At 38.6% G+C, this 17,009-nt stretch overlaps 1 protein-coding gene across 2 annotated transcripts in view; it reads left to right on the plus strand.

Moving 5' to 3' along the window:
• Positions 1-17,009, plus strand: part of DNAJB6 (DnaJ heat shock protein family (Hsp40) member B6) — a 92,783-nt gene that overhangs the window by 21,746 nt on the left and 54,028 nt on the right. For both annotated transcript variants that reach the window (XM_050942274.1, XM_050942275.1), the window contains exons 2-6: positions 2,448-2,540; positions 4,065-4,174; positions 7,166-7,225; positions 8,665-8,775; positions 16,837-16,968. In XM_050942274.1, the coding sequence (XP_050798231.1) occupies positions 2,476-2,540; positions 4,065-4,174; positions 7,166-7,225; positions 8,665-8,775; positions 16,837-16,968 (478 nt within the window). In that variant the 5' untranslated portion in view covers positions 2,448-2,475. The remainder of the gene's footprint in view (positions 1-2,447; positions 2,541-4,064; positions 4,175-7,165; positions 7,226-8,664; positions 8,776-16,836; positions 16,969-17,009) is intronic.

The raw sequence follows: 17,009 nt of genomic DNA on the forward strand, positions 1-17,009 counted from the left end.
TTACAGATATGAAACTGAGGCATGATGTAAAGCTCTCAGATCTTCTGATGAAAACCCCTATATAAAAGCTAGGTCTCTTTATTATTACCACGAAAATATATCGGCTGCAAATCTGAATGAGAACTACAACTACCTAAATGACCACTAACTCCTATCACCAAATATTTGTCTAATTTTTTTTAAAAATTAGAAAATTAAATGGCAAAAAAAAGGTCATTAACACATTTAATGTTGCCTGATGATAGCTCATGACCTTTCAGAACATAAAGTTCGGCTAAGTAAAACATCTGAAAACCGGGAAATAGAGGTAAAGTAAGCACTCACACAGCCTTAACTTTGTCTTCTTTGAGTAATGCCCCAATATGCTCATCACACACATACTTTCTCTCCTTTACTGTAATAGGCAGTGCCTGTGCTTGCCCTATACAAATATTGAGCCTGCTTTCATGACAGAACTCTGCACTGTTACATTTTAGCAACCACTTCATATCCTCTTACAACCCCTTCATACTTCAGCACAGGGTAACACTTAGTTTTACTTTCCCCACCTATCGTTAAATCCACAGACTGCTCTTGTATCCCACCTCACTACTGACAATACCCATGGCAAGAAGACCGAAGTGCCCTGCTGCTGATACAACCTGCACAATTCTGTATTGAAATGATGTAGACTGGAACTTCAAGTATATATGCACTCTTTTTTTCCTTTGGTAACACAAACAGGTTGGCTGGGGAGATGACTCTAAACCAGATCTCCTTGTATCACTGTCAGTTGCCCCCAAACTACTTCAACCCACTCCTCCACCATTCAGTACAGTTACATGCATTCCAGCGACATTCACTGTTACATGCAGCTAATACCCAGTGGCTATTGCCAGCTCCAGAGGGCAGAGTTATGATTGTATGGATGTTTACCTTAATTCTGTCGTCCGGTTTTCAGAAATTTTGGTATTGCTGAACTCTGCTTTCTGGAAGAGCACAAGCTATCACTGAGCAACCTTTACGCTGTGTTAATGAAGTTTTGCCATTTAACTTGAGTGACTTTGTATTTCATGATTTCTTAAATGTTGGCTTGATGTTCCATTGAATTTGTCACTCAGGATTTAAAACTTTTCTTTAAAAAATATCAGAACTAGAACAATTGGGTTCAGAAAACTGGAAATCTTAGTGAAGGAATAAGCAGGGGTAGTTTAATGCTGAAAGGAAGGGAAATTTTTTACAGAATAAAGCAAGGAGGTAAAAGCTAGCTGAAGTCTCTAATAGGATTCCAGAAAGACTCGTGTACTCCAGAGACCATTCAGCTTAAGTGAGGACTTAGATGAACTGCCTCTAATACTGTATTTCTGTCTCTTAATAGTGACCAGAAACATCATGGCCTTTTTTTTTAAACTGGACAAGACTGTTGCTCTAAGCCAAATAAGTCAAAATTTGTTCACTAAAATTACGTACCATAAGATGCCTAACTATTTGGCTGTTTAAACATCTAATATTAATCTTAAAATAAATTTCATGTGGGTATCTCACAATAAACAACTTTAATCTTGTTTTCAAGGTGGCTGATTCGTCTTCTAGATTTGAGTCAGACTAGAGGGTCCTTTTCACTTGGCTATAATTTTCATAATAAAAGAGATGAATGACTAGCAAACTGAATTTAATAATGCTTTATAGACTAATGACATCTGTAGTAACTTTATGGCTGGGTTTGGATATATACGTTCTTAAGATAATTAACTTTCTGAATTGGTTCTCAAGTTACTTATTTATTTTTATATAATATAAAAAAATACCGTTCTGAAGCTTCCTTGGGATCTTATGAATAGCTACTAGAAATTACACCTGTCTAGTTCCTTTAGTTGAGCGCTCTCTGGTCAACTCCAGTACTCCACCAGAAGGAGGAGTAAGGCAAATTGACAGGAGAGCATCTCCCATTGATGCAGCACAGTGTGGACTCTGCAGTAAGTCAGCCTAAGCTATGTCTGCTCCAGCTAATCTATTCACATAGCTGGAGTGGTGTAATTTAGTTTGACTTACCCTGGTAGTATAAACAAGGCCTTACAATGACAGTAGTAGTCTGGTATGAAGAAGGTGCTATGGAAATATAGGGTAGCCAGACTTCATAATGGCCTGTGACTATAGAGGTACGGCGTAAAAAGTGACCACAATAGCAATAGATCTTGATGGTTTTTTAGCATGCTAGAAAATTAGTGTCCACCTAAGTACCGTCAGTACTTCATATCCACAAATGAGAAATGACTTGGCTTTCTGTCTAGTCCAATGTAGATATCTGCCTAAATGACAGAATTGGAGAACATAAAACCAAATTGCATCAGCATAGGAGTGGACTAGTCCTCCTTGTACTACCGTTTGTAAATCATGTAATGGGAGAGATGTCATGTTACTCTGTTGTAGTACTGTACCCATTTAGTAAAAGGTTCTTGTAATTGCAGGACTTGCTGTTAAGACAACTGTTAAAACATGGTGGATTATTATGAGGTTCTAGGAGTGCATAGGCATGCCTCTCCAGAAGACATTAAAAAGGCGTAAGTACCATTTTCTTTGTTCAAGTCAAATCTTGCACACCTTCTCATAAATAAATACCAAATTTCATATCAAAAGTATTGGTAATTAATACTAGTAATTCAGAAAACTATTGAGTGCTCCAGAAAATCATCTTTCATCTTATGTACACACATCAAGAGAAATGTTTCATAAGGTACTTTTGTATCCTAATAAAGCACATTAACCATTCTAAAAATTGATCCCAAGCTTTTAAAAAAAAAAAAACTTCTGTACTTTTTGTTGGTCACTTTCAGATAGAGGTTTTATGAAATGCACTGGATTAGATCATAATCAGCTGTTCATTCTCGTATACTTATGCCAGTTTTGTGTCTCATTTAGACTAGATTAGAAACTACAGAGTTAAGTAATTCTCTTAGAACCTTTCTTGGCTCCCTCATACTTCCTTGGCTTCAGTCTCATCAGTTTTCTTTTCTCTCCCTTGGTGTAGACTACATGTTTACGAGTACCAAATCTCCCCTTGCTTCCTGGAAACACCCACTGCCTCAAGTCATTTTGCATTCTGATGCTGCACTCCTGTGTATGCACTATCCATACACTGTCTGGTGCCACTTGCAAACTAGATCAGATTGGAACAAACACAAATAAGACCTAAAGCAGCCATTCATATGTGTGGAGAGGAGCTTGTTTGTTTTTTAGATTGAGCAAAACGTTTCTAGAAACCCATAAGGTTCTGGAATTTGCAGAATTCTCAGGAATAGTCACTGTTTCTAGACTGAGCACTTCCTGGTCCACCATTTGAGAACTGGCTTACCATGCTATATGCAACTTCCTTTATACTAGGTTTTTAATGACTTCAGATTATTATACCTCTTCAAAATGTGGAGTAATGATTTCAAATACTATTAAAGATTTCCACAGAGCACTGAATGGGGCAAGAATAACATTGAGCTGTTAGAGTACTTTACAACTTCATCCTAACCATATGGTACCTAGAAGTACTCCCTCCTAATCAATACTGACACTGCCCTGCAAGCTTGCCTCAGGTTTTGAGACAGCACAAGCAGTGGCAACATCTGCTGTGTGGATCAGCTAAAGTTATCAGTCTTGACTCCATTTCCTTCTCCTTTCAAAATGTTCAGAATGCCTCAAACCAAGATGAAGTCTCCTCTATTTAATAAAAAGTATGAGGCATCTTCTTTGGAAATTAACTCTCCAGTTTTATCGAATGAGATCTGTTTTCCATGTTTTGACTGAATGGATTGAACATCTACTATAAAAAGGTGAACACATTTAAATTAGGAAACTTTTTAGAGAAATCAGATACAGCTTTTAATTTAGACTTGTGCATTACTTGCAACTATAAAATAGCTGTCTGGCAGCAATGCTCAAGTGAGTGAGTGACACATCTTAGTTTCTAATCACTTTTTTCAGAAACTACTGAGAAGAATCATGATTTCCTATTTTGACACCTGTATTTCTTGTGTATATCTGTCTGCTTATGAGTGCAGTTTACTGAAATAGAGTATCTTCCCTTTTCATTTCAGGTACCGCAAACTAGCTCTAAAGTGGCACCCTGATAAAAATCCAGATAATAAAGAAGAAGCTGAGATGCGATTCAAACAAGTAGCTGAAGCATATGAGGTTTTGTCAGATGGTACGTATCTTAAAAGGGATCTTGGCAGCAGGTAATCTTCAGTTATGGAATGTTGTAGTGGAAATGCTGAAGAAGCATAGTGCTTTAAAGGGGTTTTCTTAAATTGGTCCACAAATGGCACTTTTTTTGTGGTGAGCAATTAATTTGGTGCTCTTGGAAATAAGTGGGAGTGGTTGTACATTCTGGTGCCGAGTGGGTGGGACGTGAGGAGAGATTCCAAGACACAAGAAATATTTTGAATGAGTTGATATAACAGTTTAATCCTACATGTTAAATCCTGAGTCTACAGAGACCTGTAATTAAGAATGAATCCTCTACAACTGTATGTAGGAGTTGATCATGGTTGGGGTGCGTGTGTGGATGTGAATACCAAAAGCCTCCCTTCCTCTCCTTTCAGTAGTCAAAACCAGCAATAGAGTAACTCTAAAGATAATATTTAATTTCTGATACATGGTGAGAAGGGCAGTACCCCTTTAAGAACTTTGTGGCTTTCAAAATTCTGTGGGAGAGGTGATATGTCATGAGGGAATCTCCTAAATAGATTATGCAGCCTTCCCACATAGCATAGTGGGTAATGTATGTGGAAGAATCCATGGAGTGGCTCACTGGCAAGAGGTTTGTGTTGCAATAAGAAACTTGAAAGAATGTATGGGTGGTGAATTTATGTCTAACTTGTCTTTATAAAGTTAATTTTATAAATTTAGTGTAGAAGTTGCAGTTTTAGTATTTTGTACGGATTAACCTCTTGTAGGAAACCTTTACTTAAATTTGGTCAGCATCAAAATTGTGTAGTATGAGCTACTATAAGCAAGAGGTCACTTTGGTTTCCCTTCAGTGTAACTTCTTGACTTATAAGGAAGCATCTCTTTTGTCAGAACATTGTCAGCAGCTAATCTGAACCACAAATAAAAGGGTTTGTGCATCTTTTATATTCTGTATCCTCAGATAACTTACTGGAGCTGTTAACCTTTTTTAAGTGTTTACCTGTTCTGTTCTTTAATCAAGTGATTGATCCCCTGTTGTCCATTCCCAGCTTCTGGCAGAGAGAGGCTAGGGATACCATCCTGCCCATCCTGGCTAATAGCCATTGATGGACATATCCTCCTTCAATGTTCAGGTTATTAGAGGAGTAACACCACTTCCTCCCCAGAAATGTCCATGTTGCAAGTGAAGTTGACAAGTGACTATGGGAAAAGTTCTGCTAGAGCAGCACCATCCTTTGTCTAGTCTGCCTCTCAAAATAGGGCCTGGTTTGGCAGGCTACAGACTTGTTTACCCAGCCTCACGTTTTGGGTTCTGGTGTCTAATTTATAAGGGCTAGGCAGAAACTTCCTCTGTGGGCAACTTATTCCATAACTGTCATTCTCTAGGTTTCTTGCATCTTCCTGTGAAACATTTGCCTCTGATTGTTGTTAGGGACAGGATATTGGACTTGGTGGACATCTGATCTGATCTGGTACAACTGTTCCCATGTTGCACGAAGATCGTTATTTCAGTGTAATGTAGCATCTAAAAAGCTTGGTTATTTTTCATAACCAGCCTGTACAAATCCACATGTCAGATACTGTAGCTTTGATTCAGCGTGTCTAATTTAACTCAAGAGAGTGGTTGGAGATGCAGTCAATTCTCCTATAATTTTATTAATAATTTTGTCGTCATTGCCATTTTGAACAGAGATGAGTTTTGGCAAGAGTAGCTTTGTTAAGGATTATCCATGCAAAGAATATTTGACTTGTAGACACTGTGCCTGTAGTTCCAAGAACATGAAGTTCTCAAACTTTCTGTTCTGCCAGCCCACATACAGGACTTCCTGTCTCTCGACTGCTGCTTTTTTCTAGGCTGCCTAGCTTCTTGTTTCATTGGTCCTCTTTCACTCGTTTAACAGGCTGTTAAAATACTCCATTTTGCTTCAGGAAATTACTTTTATTGAAAGGTAGTGTTGTAGGTAATGTACAAACTTGTGAAGCGCTTGAAGCCAGAAGGAATTCATAAAGCTTCAATATCCAAGAGATAATTTTGTCTTGGACTTGAATCGTGAATGGTGGTTGGTGCCTATAGAATAGGCACAATCCCTTTAGATAAGGGGTTCTTACTAAATTCGTTAGTGTCCCAAAATGTTAACTGTTAAGTGGTAATGCTTTTTCCCTGAACAGTCTTGAATTCCTGATTAGACTCCCATTAAAGTCTGTGTGTGTTGGATCAGACTGTGTCTAGTTTTGTCAAATCCTCTGGCAAGTCTCTTGCTTTCACTTCCAGAATAGTGTCTGAACTGCTGGAGCAATAAGTCCCATGTTCCACCTGGCAGAACTCTCCAGGCTGCTCTGTCAGTAAGTTCAGACTGAACTCTTACAATGCACACTTGATTTAGTTGCCGCGCCCCCCCGCCCCCCCCCGCCCCCCAAAAAAAAAATTGCCCTGAGAAAAGATCACTAACAATGAAGGTGCATACCCATGGACTTCCAAACATGGCAAGCAAGTAATTTCAGTCAGCTTTGTGTGTGTGTGTGTGTTAAACAGCCCCTCCTTCACTTGTTCTCTTTTCCATCCTGCATTCGTACCTAGCAATGGTGTAATCCTCTTTGAAAGAAGCCTTCCCACAATCTCATATCACAGTGGCAAAGTCTCTTATCAGTTCTGCTGCAGTGCCTTTAGTTATCTTGCTGAATATACAAACATGACGTCCATAGGCTTCCTTCCAAGAAAGAGCTACCTTTCAGCATATTAAATCATCTCTCAGTGGAAATTGTGATACAATATGGTGAACTTGACACCTTATTAGTAGCTACTAGAACTAAATTATTGACATAGAGTTTTTTCTTTGCCCGCGCTTTGATTATCTTTAGCAAAATATTTGTACTCCTGTATTTTCTGTAACAAACATGGCTTAAATAAACTTGCTGTGATAAAATTCAACGGAGTAAGTTAGTGATACATACTGCATTTCTGCTGCTTCCAAATGCAGTTTACTGATGTAATTAACTTTTTTTGTAGCTAAAAAACGGGACATCTATGACAAATATGGAAAAGAAGGCTTAAATGGAGGAGGTGGAGGTATGTAGACTTGGCATGTTTTTTCTTCCATATCCTCTGAATGATTTTAACAAACTGTTCCACTCTGCAGACTTATTTTAGTTACAGATTAGTTCATGCCCTGAAAAGCATTTGTAGCCATAAAGGCTAAACTCTTTTTTTTTTTTTTTTTTAATGCAATTAAATTATGTAGAAACAGAGCCACTAGTGATGTTGTGTTATCACATACCATAGAGTAGCAACTTGACGTGACTCTGATAGGACTAGTTCCAGCTAGTGAATTTGCTTGTGTAGTCCAAAACAACATTTTAAACACATAATCGGAATTAGTCTGTATAGTCAAAGTAAGGGAAAGCAAGTTAGACTTTAACTTGGCCCAACATTTAAATTGAGATTTTTTTTACAATGCAGAAGACTAAAAGACGAGCCTACATTTTTTTCTAAAATGTATTCCAGTTATCAGGTGCTTTTTAAACAAATGTGACACCTGCAAAGCAGAATCTGAAAGTTTCATTTTTACTTAGTCATGTTCATTTAAAAAAAGTCTCTTTCAAAAACAAGACAATTATCAGGTAGTCAAATAATAAACCAGAGGAGAAACTCTTTCCAAATTCTGCTAGGAGAGTCTACAGTCATAAGCATAGTCTTAACAACTGAGCTATCTAGTTTTAGCTTGTTTTTGCCAAGTGTAAGTCAGAGATTTTGTATAATATAAATAAATCACTGATTTTTCGACCTATTGGTCCCTAGGCCCCTGGGGGTCTGAAGACTAAGATTTCCAAAGGGCTCCACACCTCCATTCAATTTTTTTGAAGGGTCTGCACATGAGGAAAGATTGAAAATCACTGACCTAAATCAAAACCTGGCAAGTGATATTATCAAATAAACCATCACAAGATTATACTGATTCAGGGAGTAAAGATGCATCAAACTTCAATGTCAACAAAGAGCTTTGAGTTTAAAAAAAAAATCAGACAAGAAGACTTCATTTTTAGTCAAATGTGTACCTTTAAGTATAATGAGAAATAAATGTTGTTGTCTAGAAACCTGCAGAAGAACATAAATGATAAAAATAACTTGTAGACTAACTTTAGAGATCTGGAAAGGGGGTGGACAGAGAAATTGAAACTTTAGTAATAAACTACAGATGACCTCTTTGTTTCCATATGTTACTAATTAGACAGTCATTCTTTGCTATTGAAAAACTGATTACAGCAATTCTAGATACAGCAGAGCTTTTTAGCAGAAAGTGAGAATTTCACACGAAGTCTCACTTAACTATATTAAATGTGGTTTGAAGAATGTATCGAGAAAATCCTCCAATGACAGAGGAATGAACTATTGTGAAAAACTAGAATTCTGTATTTTAGAAAATATAGAAACACATACAGCTTATATGTACAACTCAAATATTTTATGCCTCTGTAGTGTGAAGTGAAATATAACTTCTTTTTCTGCAGGTGGAGTTCATTTTGACAGCCCGTTTGAATATGGATTTACATTCCGTAACCCAGAAGATGTCTTTAGGGAGTTTTTTGGTGGAAGGGACCCCTTTTCATTTGACTTCTTTGGTAAGTCGGCGGCCTTTGAGGAGTTGTGGTGGAGCATCAAAGTAATGGCTAAAATTGATTTCTACATAGCAGATGTGTGTAATTTGTCTTTCACTGGAAATGGTCCTATTACTGATCTCTTGGACGATTTAAGAGTCTCTCTTTTTCTTTCCCTCTATCTCCTTCCTTGTTTTTTGCTGTTGCACGTAGGGTTTTGCGTTCAGTTTTTGCTCTCTCAAGGTCTGATTTGTTTAAAAATATATCAAGTTTGCTATAGTCTTTCTAAAAGAACTAATAAAGCAGAATTGTTCTCTGTGTGATTTAGTAAATGTGGATTGCTCTGTCTGTAAGGCGTACAAACACTTTCTTCCCAAGTCTGGTGCCGCATGACAGTCAGAAAAAATGCTCTCCCCCCCCCCACCACAAAAAAAAATAAAAAATAAAAGCATAAGCAATAGGTGCAGTGAAACCAGCTTCTGAAGCCTCTGGCTACCATGGAGTTAAAGAAAATAATAAGGAATTAGGTTGTCAGCAAAACAGTTTAAAAATACTTTGCTTGCCAGCATCATGCCAATGAACTGTTTGCTTGTGAAGGCACCCACAGCCATACAAAAGATCTCCGCAGAAGTGCTAGGGATGTTATTCAGTCTCTGCCAGTGCAGCTGCTTTCCCCTTTTGATCCATAAAAGGGGAACACAACCTGTGTTCAGCCTTTCACTTCAGGAACTGCCTAGAGGAACCAGAGGAGTAACAGCTGGAAGATTGCAAGAAGAATTCTCTGCCTGTTTACAGACAAGACATGAGAGACAAGAAAGGGCTCCTGGCTATTCCATGGAGCTGAAGAGGAATTAATGCAAACAGTTGGTGACTTTTATGTTTAACTCCAGAATGGGAAAGGAACAAATATCATTCTTTTGTTATAGGAATCTGGAAAAAATGCATTAGTGGGTCAGAGGAAGCTTGTCTACTAAATGTTCACTGTACACATGTACAGTTAAGGTTGAGTGTGCAGTGGGAGAGATTTGTACCATGAATTTGTTTTGAGCAGTGAAGCTTCCCATAAAGTAACATATGCACCAACATCTTTTCACAATCTTAATCATCATGCATGTTTCCTTCTCCCCTTACCCATCTATTTACATATACGCCAACACTATGTAAGCATATGAAAGATCAAGCTAGGTTGACAGAAGAGGCCATTTATTTCCCAGAGATTTTGACAAGTATACAAAAACCATGCAAAACAAGAGAAGATGAAGAAATCTTAGGAAAGGGGAGAGCTTGTTTTCTAATGCTTTAAAGAGGCAGGAAGTGGGGAGGGAGTTGTGTGCGATTTTTTTGTTTTTGTTCTCTTGTCTTTGTTTTTAAAGAGGAAGAGAGGCTTATATTCTCCTCATGTTAATAATGAAAAAACAAAGTTCAGTTTTTTTGCAAATGAGCCCCATTGACCTGCAGGAATAAAAAAGGGCTTATGAGGGAGGGGGAGAAATGAGGAAAGGGAAAGGAGTCAGAAGATTTTTAGTTTCCTATTCAGAAGCTTGCTCTATCTTTTTTAATTGCTCTTTAGATTAAAAATGACCCAGGAGCAAAAGTGGTTACTTTCAAGTGGAGTACTGCTGAGTGATGTGGTTATTTCTCAACTGCTGTGAATATGAAATCAAGTACTTAAACATAAACTGAGTGCAAGGAATCCTGTGACAAACTGAAGCATCCCTACAGTCTGAGAGTATACTATATAGTAAAATAATGAAGTAAAAATGCCTACACACTTGATTTTAGTGGTCAGCTTCTAAAACAAAGCATTGAATAACCGTTCAATACAAATATTAAACCATTTCGTTAGCGTATAGAAATCATTTATTGTTGCTGCTTTCCTGTTTAAGTGGCCAGATAATGGGGCTAACTTATAAAGGAGGAAGGTGTTTATAGGTAGGGTGACCTAATCTTTTTTTTAAGATGACATGCAACTTCATTGACATAATATACTGGTAAGTGACAAAGGAGCTAAGAGCTAATTTACTGATTACAGTGGGCATGTTTCTTTAGGTTCCTACTCAGTGATCATCAGTTGGCTGCCTGAGGAGTCTCATGGAGGATCAGAGGATCTGGAGGAAGAATCTAGTGGAGGAATGGCAGAGGAGTTAGTGGAGGGGCTGGAGAAAGAACTCAGTGGCAGATTGGCAGGGGAAGAATCTGATGAAATATTGGAGAAGGATGTCAGAGTAGGATTAGATTCGGTCTCAGCCCTGGGCTCCAGCAAGTCTAACACGAGCCCTGCCGCCCTCATTAAAATGGGGTCACAACCCACTTTGATGTAGTCCAATAGCCTAACAGTGTTCTCTAACAGTGGCCAGTAGAGGGTGCTTCAGAGGGAATGGCCAAAACAAGGCAATTAAGTGATCCATTCCTGTCATCTGGTCCCCAGCTTCCGGTAGTCAGAGGTTTAGGGACACCCAGAATGTGGTGGTTTCCTCCTTGACCTTCTTGGCTAATTGCCATTGATGAATCTATCCTCCACAAAGATATCTAATTTATTTTCTGAACCCATTTATGCTTTTGGTTTTCACAACATCCTTTGGCAAGGAAGTCTGCAGGTTTTATAGACCTCTGCCAGGCCTCTCTTCTAAGCTGAATAGTTCCTGTTTTTTAATCTCTTCTTGTGTGGAAGCTGTGTATATTCCTAATTTTTGTTGCCCTTCTGTGTATCTTTTCCAATTCTAATTTTTTTTTAAATGAGGTGACTGGAACTGTATATAGTATTCAAGGGTTGCGTATACCATGGTTTTATATAGTAGCAATACGATGTATGTTTTTTCTTACTGTCTATCCCTTTCCTAATGTTAGGTTTTTTTGACTACCTCTGCACACTGAGTAGATTTCCCCCGTGTCTCGGAACTATCCACAATCAGTCTGATTTCTTCCTTGAGCAGCAACAGCTAATTTAGACCCCACCATTTTGTATGTATAGTTGGGACTTTTCCCCAATATTCATTATTTTGCATTTATCAACATAGAATTTCATCTGCCATTTTGTTGTCCAGTCACCCTGGTTAGTGAGATCGTCTAGTAACACTCTGTAGTCAGCTGTGCCCATAATTATCTTGAGGAACTGTATTGTGCAGGTTTTGCCACTTTACTGTTCAACCACTTTTCCAGATCATTTATGAATAGGTTGAACAGCACAGGTCTTTGGGGAATCCATCTATTTACCCCTTTCCATTGTGAAAACTAAAAGATATTCCTACTTTTGTTTCCTAAATTATTAATCAGTTCCATGAGAGATCCTTCCCTCTTATCCCATGACAGTTTACTTTGCTTCAGAGCTTTTGGTAAGGGATCTTGTCAAAGGCTTTCTGAAATTTCACGTACATTATATCAACTGGACTACACTGTCCACATGCTTCTTGACTCCTTCAATCAATTCTAATAGATTGAAGCATGATTTCCCCTTACAAAAGCCAGTTGACTTTTCATGACAACTAATATTATCACAGTAAATATGTTAGGAAAAGTATAAAACGGGTCAGCAACCTATGGCACGCGTGCCAAAGGTAGCACACGAGCTGATTTCTGATAGCACGCGGGGCAGGCTGGGGGAAGGAACCCCAGGCTGGCAGCAGGCTGAGACCCCAGCTGGCAAGGAGCCGGTGCTGGAAATTCCAGAGTGGCGGCAGGCTGAGCTGCTCAGCCCACTGCTGCTCTGGGGTTCTGGCTGCTGTCCCCTTGCTAGCCGGGGTCCCCTCCGCAGCCCTACTCACCTTGCTTCCAGTTGGAGTTCCAGCGCAGGCCCCCTGCCAGACAGGGTTCAGGCTTCCGGCTCTGCTCAGCCCTATCAGCCGCCAGCTCCACTTACCTCAGCTGCTGATCTGGCGTTCCAGCCACTGACCCCCTGCCAGCCGGTTATCAACTTGTAACTCAGAAGCCTGTGTGCAGCTTAAGGTATCTAAATAGGTGCCACCAGACATTGGAAAACTCAGCAAGGAAAAGCAAAGGCAAGGATCACACTAAACTAATAAGATCTGCATTTTAATTTAATTTTAAATCTTCTAAAACATTATGAAAACCTTTTACTTTACATATAACAGTCATTTGGTTATATATTATAGACCTAGAGACCTTCTAAAAAACGTTCAGATGTATTACTGGCATGCGCAGCTTTAGAGTGTATATATGAAGACTTGGCACAACACTGCTGAAAGGTTGCCAACCCCTGATATAAAATCTAGATTGTATATATGAGGGGATGGACTTGTACATAACTTGGTGCTCCCCTGATCTATACTACTGTCTGAAAGCAAGGTAAAATTATCAGTCCACAACTATGTATGCATACATTAAATAACTCTATTTGAAATCCAAAATAGTTGAATTTCAGTAGCATGATGCTGATTACAGCCAACAATCAGTATTTGTTATGGAAGCATGCATAGGCTCTGTACAAAAGCAAAGGAAACAAGTCTCTGAGCTTGCAATTCTAAGAAAACAATTAAGATTGAGGGGGGGAAGTCAATACTATGTGCAACATGATCATAGGCATGTCAAGTTCCATTTTTGTAAATATGTGCTTGTTCTGTGTTAGAATGTAATGTGTCTTTTGGGGGGCACTTAAAATCAAGTGAGAGTAGGGCAGTGGTGAAGTGTACATGATGTAATCTGTGGGGTAGAAAGTGGAGGACTACCCATTAAAGATGGGAAATGAGGTCCTGGGCAGCTTCAGGGTTGCAGCGATAGAAGCGGGCATGGACGTGGGGGGAGGTGGGACATCTGGAGTGTAAATCTACAGCTATCCTCTGGAGCCTATGTTGGCATAGCCCCCTAGTATAGGTGCAGCCTGTGCTGGCAGAAAGCATTTCTTCTTTTGGTATTGGAACACCATCTTCCTGGTCAGTGTTAATTACATCTGAAGCATTGTTCTGTCAACATAGCTGTGTCTACACTTGGGATTTACTAGTGTAGCTCTGTCAGCTGAGTTTCCTCTCACATCCCCCACTGCTTTGCTGATGTAATTTAAGTGTAGAGTAAGCCCATGTATCATGAGTGGTGATGGCAAGAGCCTGGAGACTTCCATAGTTCCTCCCCTTCAGGCTCCCCCTAGCTTGTGGTGGTGTTGTGACAGGGATAAGGAGGATGTGGGTCTGGCACAGGTCACCTGTAAGTGGCCAGTGATGAAGTGGATTATAAAAATATAGTATAGCTTTGACATGAGTGTTTTGTTTTTATTTTAATGCCAGGTAACTGAAGATAAACTGGACTATAAATAGAAAGCATAATAGTGGGCAGTAATATAATATAGATCACTTGTATGCATGTGTGAATGACCTTCATAACTCACTAGTGAGTCATTCTCTAACTAGCAGGAATAAATTGGGCTATAGCACTGTTAACTGCAATGGCTTTATTTGCTGGCTACTACGCTGGAGTGAGAGACTCTTATATGCTAGTCTTTGAAATTGCTACTCCAGGTGTATAATAACTTGGAAATATTAAATTCCAATAATTTTTGTGCCAAGAGTTCAGCCTCAGATTTGCTAATGCATATATAGTATTAAAGGTGACCTACAAAGGATTTTTATAAAAACAAATATTAAAGTTGATACAAACCTTTGGGTTTTTTTGATGGGAAAGAGGAGCTGAAAGCATTTTGGGGAAGAAAAACAATGCCTGTATTTTACCTCACAAATTTAAAGTTACGTCTGTATTCCCTGGTTTTGTTGGAGGACCAATGAGAGGTATAAGATGTTTGTGAGTTCTTAACATCATATTTGATGGGGGTAAGAGTATTGGAGATCTCAACAAAGGCTTCAGTTATTCAGCATTTGTTAATTTTGTCATTCATGTTAAGAAGATGTAAGCTAACCAAGCAGAGGTTTAAACTGAGACTAAAAATCCCATTTTCTTTTCACTTCATTTTTATTTTACTTGTAATGTAGTCATTTCACTAGCTCTCAGTAATCTGTCTTCCAGCCTAGGTTGGAACTGGATTTTAATTGGGGGGGAGTGAGGGGGAGAAGAGGGCAGGAACCTGTTCTTGGTCTCTGATCTTCACTTAAAATGAAGTTGGAATTCTAATTAGTTCAGTGGTTTATTATGAATTGGCTGAAAATGACAGTGGCCCAGTTCAAGAAAGCAGGGACATGCTTAACTTTAGATATTGCCTTCAATAGGACTTAAGCATATACTTAACTCTTATCCTGCATGAGAGTATCTTCCATTCTCTGAAACTTCAGAGATTTGGTTTAGAATTGGAAAACTCTATAGTTGAAGAAAATATAAATGCTATTACAGACCTCATATGTTGGAAAATAACTTCTTACAGTTCACTTTTAGACTATTTTTTGCAATATTACATTTTTCAACAACACTTCATCACAGGTCAGGCTAACCTGCCTAAAACTGTTCTGTAGATAACCCATAGTATTAGTAAAATATTTTGTAAATGTTACTAGTGTCCTGTGCTATGTAATATAGGGTCTTGTAAAGTTCCACTGCAGTGGATGCTGAAATCCAAAATACCTTACATTCAGAACTAAAGATCTACAACTTAATGGTACATGGTGCTGTGTAAATCGTGGTCCTACAAAATGCTGATATGCTAGTATGATGTAAAACTCAAACTTCAGTTTTCTTATACTTGTAATTATTCTAGTGGAATTTCCTTTTTATCTAGACACATTGTATAACTTTATAGAAACTTCCATATAGGTATTCCATATTTACTTATTAGTCTATGACCGGTGTTTTATAAGCATAAAAGAAAATCATATTTGTGCCAGGGAATAGAACTAATGGCCTGCCAGCTTTTTAAATCCAGCTATAGGATTTTGAGCTTATGCACTGGCTGAAGGCCATTTTGAAGTTAATTTATGCAAGTGCTTGCATAGGCTGAGCCCTGGCAACTTGAGACTTGGTAGTTCATAGCCTCCGCACCTCTGGGCTTATTACACCAGTTAATAAAAGTGTGTGGGGTTTTAAAAAAAAAAAATGCTTTAGCCCCAACACCTTTCATTACAAATTTAAGCACTGCCTTCAGCCCTTATTTTTTTCATCCCATAAAGCTCTTACTTGAATTTCCTCTTAAGCATCTAACCCTCCAACTAGTTAACTTAAACTAAAACATTTGCAGATCACTTAAAGTTGTATTATGACTATTTTAATTCCCTGTCTCCAATATCCTTTACATTTCAGTCTTAATGAAACACTAATATGTTCAACCCGTCTTAAGCAAAGTCCTGGTGGTGGTGGTCTTCGGATAAATCTTGAATGAAGTTATACAAGAAGTGTTGGATATTTAGGGGTTGAATCAAACTTGATCACATCAACAATATTAAGTTTAAGCCCCAAAACTCAGCTTGACAGACAAAGTATTCCACAGAGAGAAGGACTTCTCTTGCAGTAACTTCAGATGTTTGACATTCTCATGTTGAACAGCAAGCGGATTGTTGCCTCTCAGAACAAAACAAGTAGTCATTGCTTTCATCGTGCTGTCAAGAAAAGTGTTTATAGTTAATGGCCATGTGAGGAGGAGACAAGTTCTTAATTACCCAGATGCTAACTGACCTGAACTATCTAACCTACACGAATTTGGTATAAAACATGGGGGGGAGGGTGTACCTATATGAACATACATAGCAATTGTATAAGTGGTAAGTTTGGCTTATGTAGCATAATTCATGTGGAACACATTTCTCTGCTAAAAACTGAATTTCTGCATGTTCCCCCTGATGTTTACTAGTCACTTGTAAACTGGCACAGCACTAAGGAAGCAGGACTTTGTTCTCAGCATGCCATTACTTTAATAATAGTATCTAAAGTTCTGGAGACCAAGAAGAATCGGGGGGGGTGTGTGTGTGTGTGAGAGAGAGAGATAATATTGGTCTCTTACAGGTCTCAGAGGAACACAGAATTGCTATATTGAATCAGATCTGTGCTCAGATATTCTGTCTGCCAGTACCAGATGCTTCAGAGGAAGGTGCAAGAAACTTCCTTCTTTACTAGAAGTCCTCATACTTATTAAATATAGCAACTACTGAATAAAACTGATCACATCAGCCTCCTGTATTAAAATCTGTTTTTTGTTTGTAGAAGATCCTTTTGATGACTTATTTGGAAACCGACGAGGTCAACGTGGGAACAGAAACAGAGGTGGTGGGCCATTTTTCTCTGCATTTAGTGGATTTCCTGCATTTGGGAGTGGTTTTTCTTCATTTGATACAGGTAAATATTTTAAAGCAAACTTCAAGCCAAACTTAATATTG

The sequence above is a fragment of the Gopherus flavomarginatus genome, chromosome 2 (assembly GCF_025201925.1).
Source record: "Gopherus flavomarginatus isolate rGopFla2 chromosome 2, rGopFla2.mat.asm, whole genome shotgun sequence".
Taxonomy (NCBI): domain Eukaryota; kingdom Metazoa; phylum Chordata; order Testudines; family Testudinidae; genus Gopherus; species Gopherus flavomarginatus.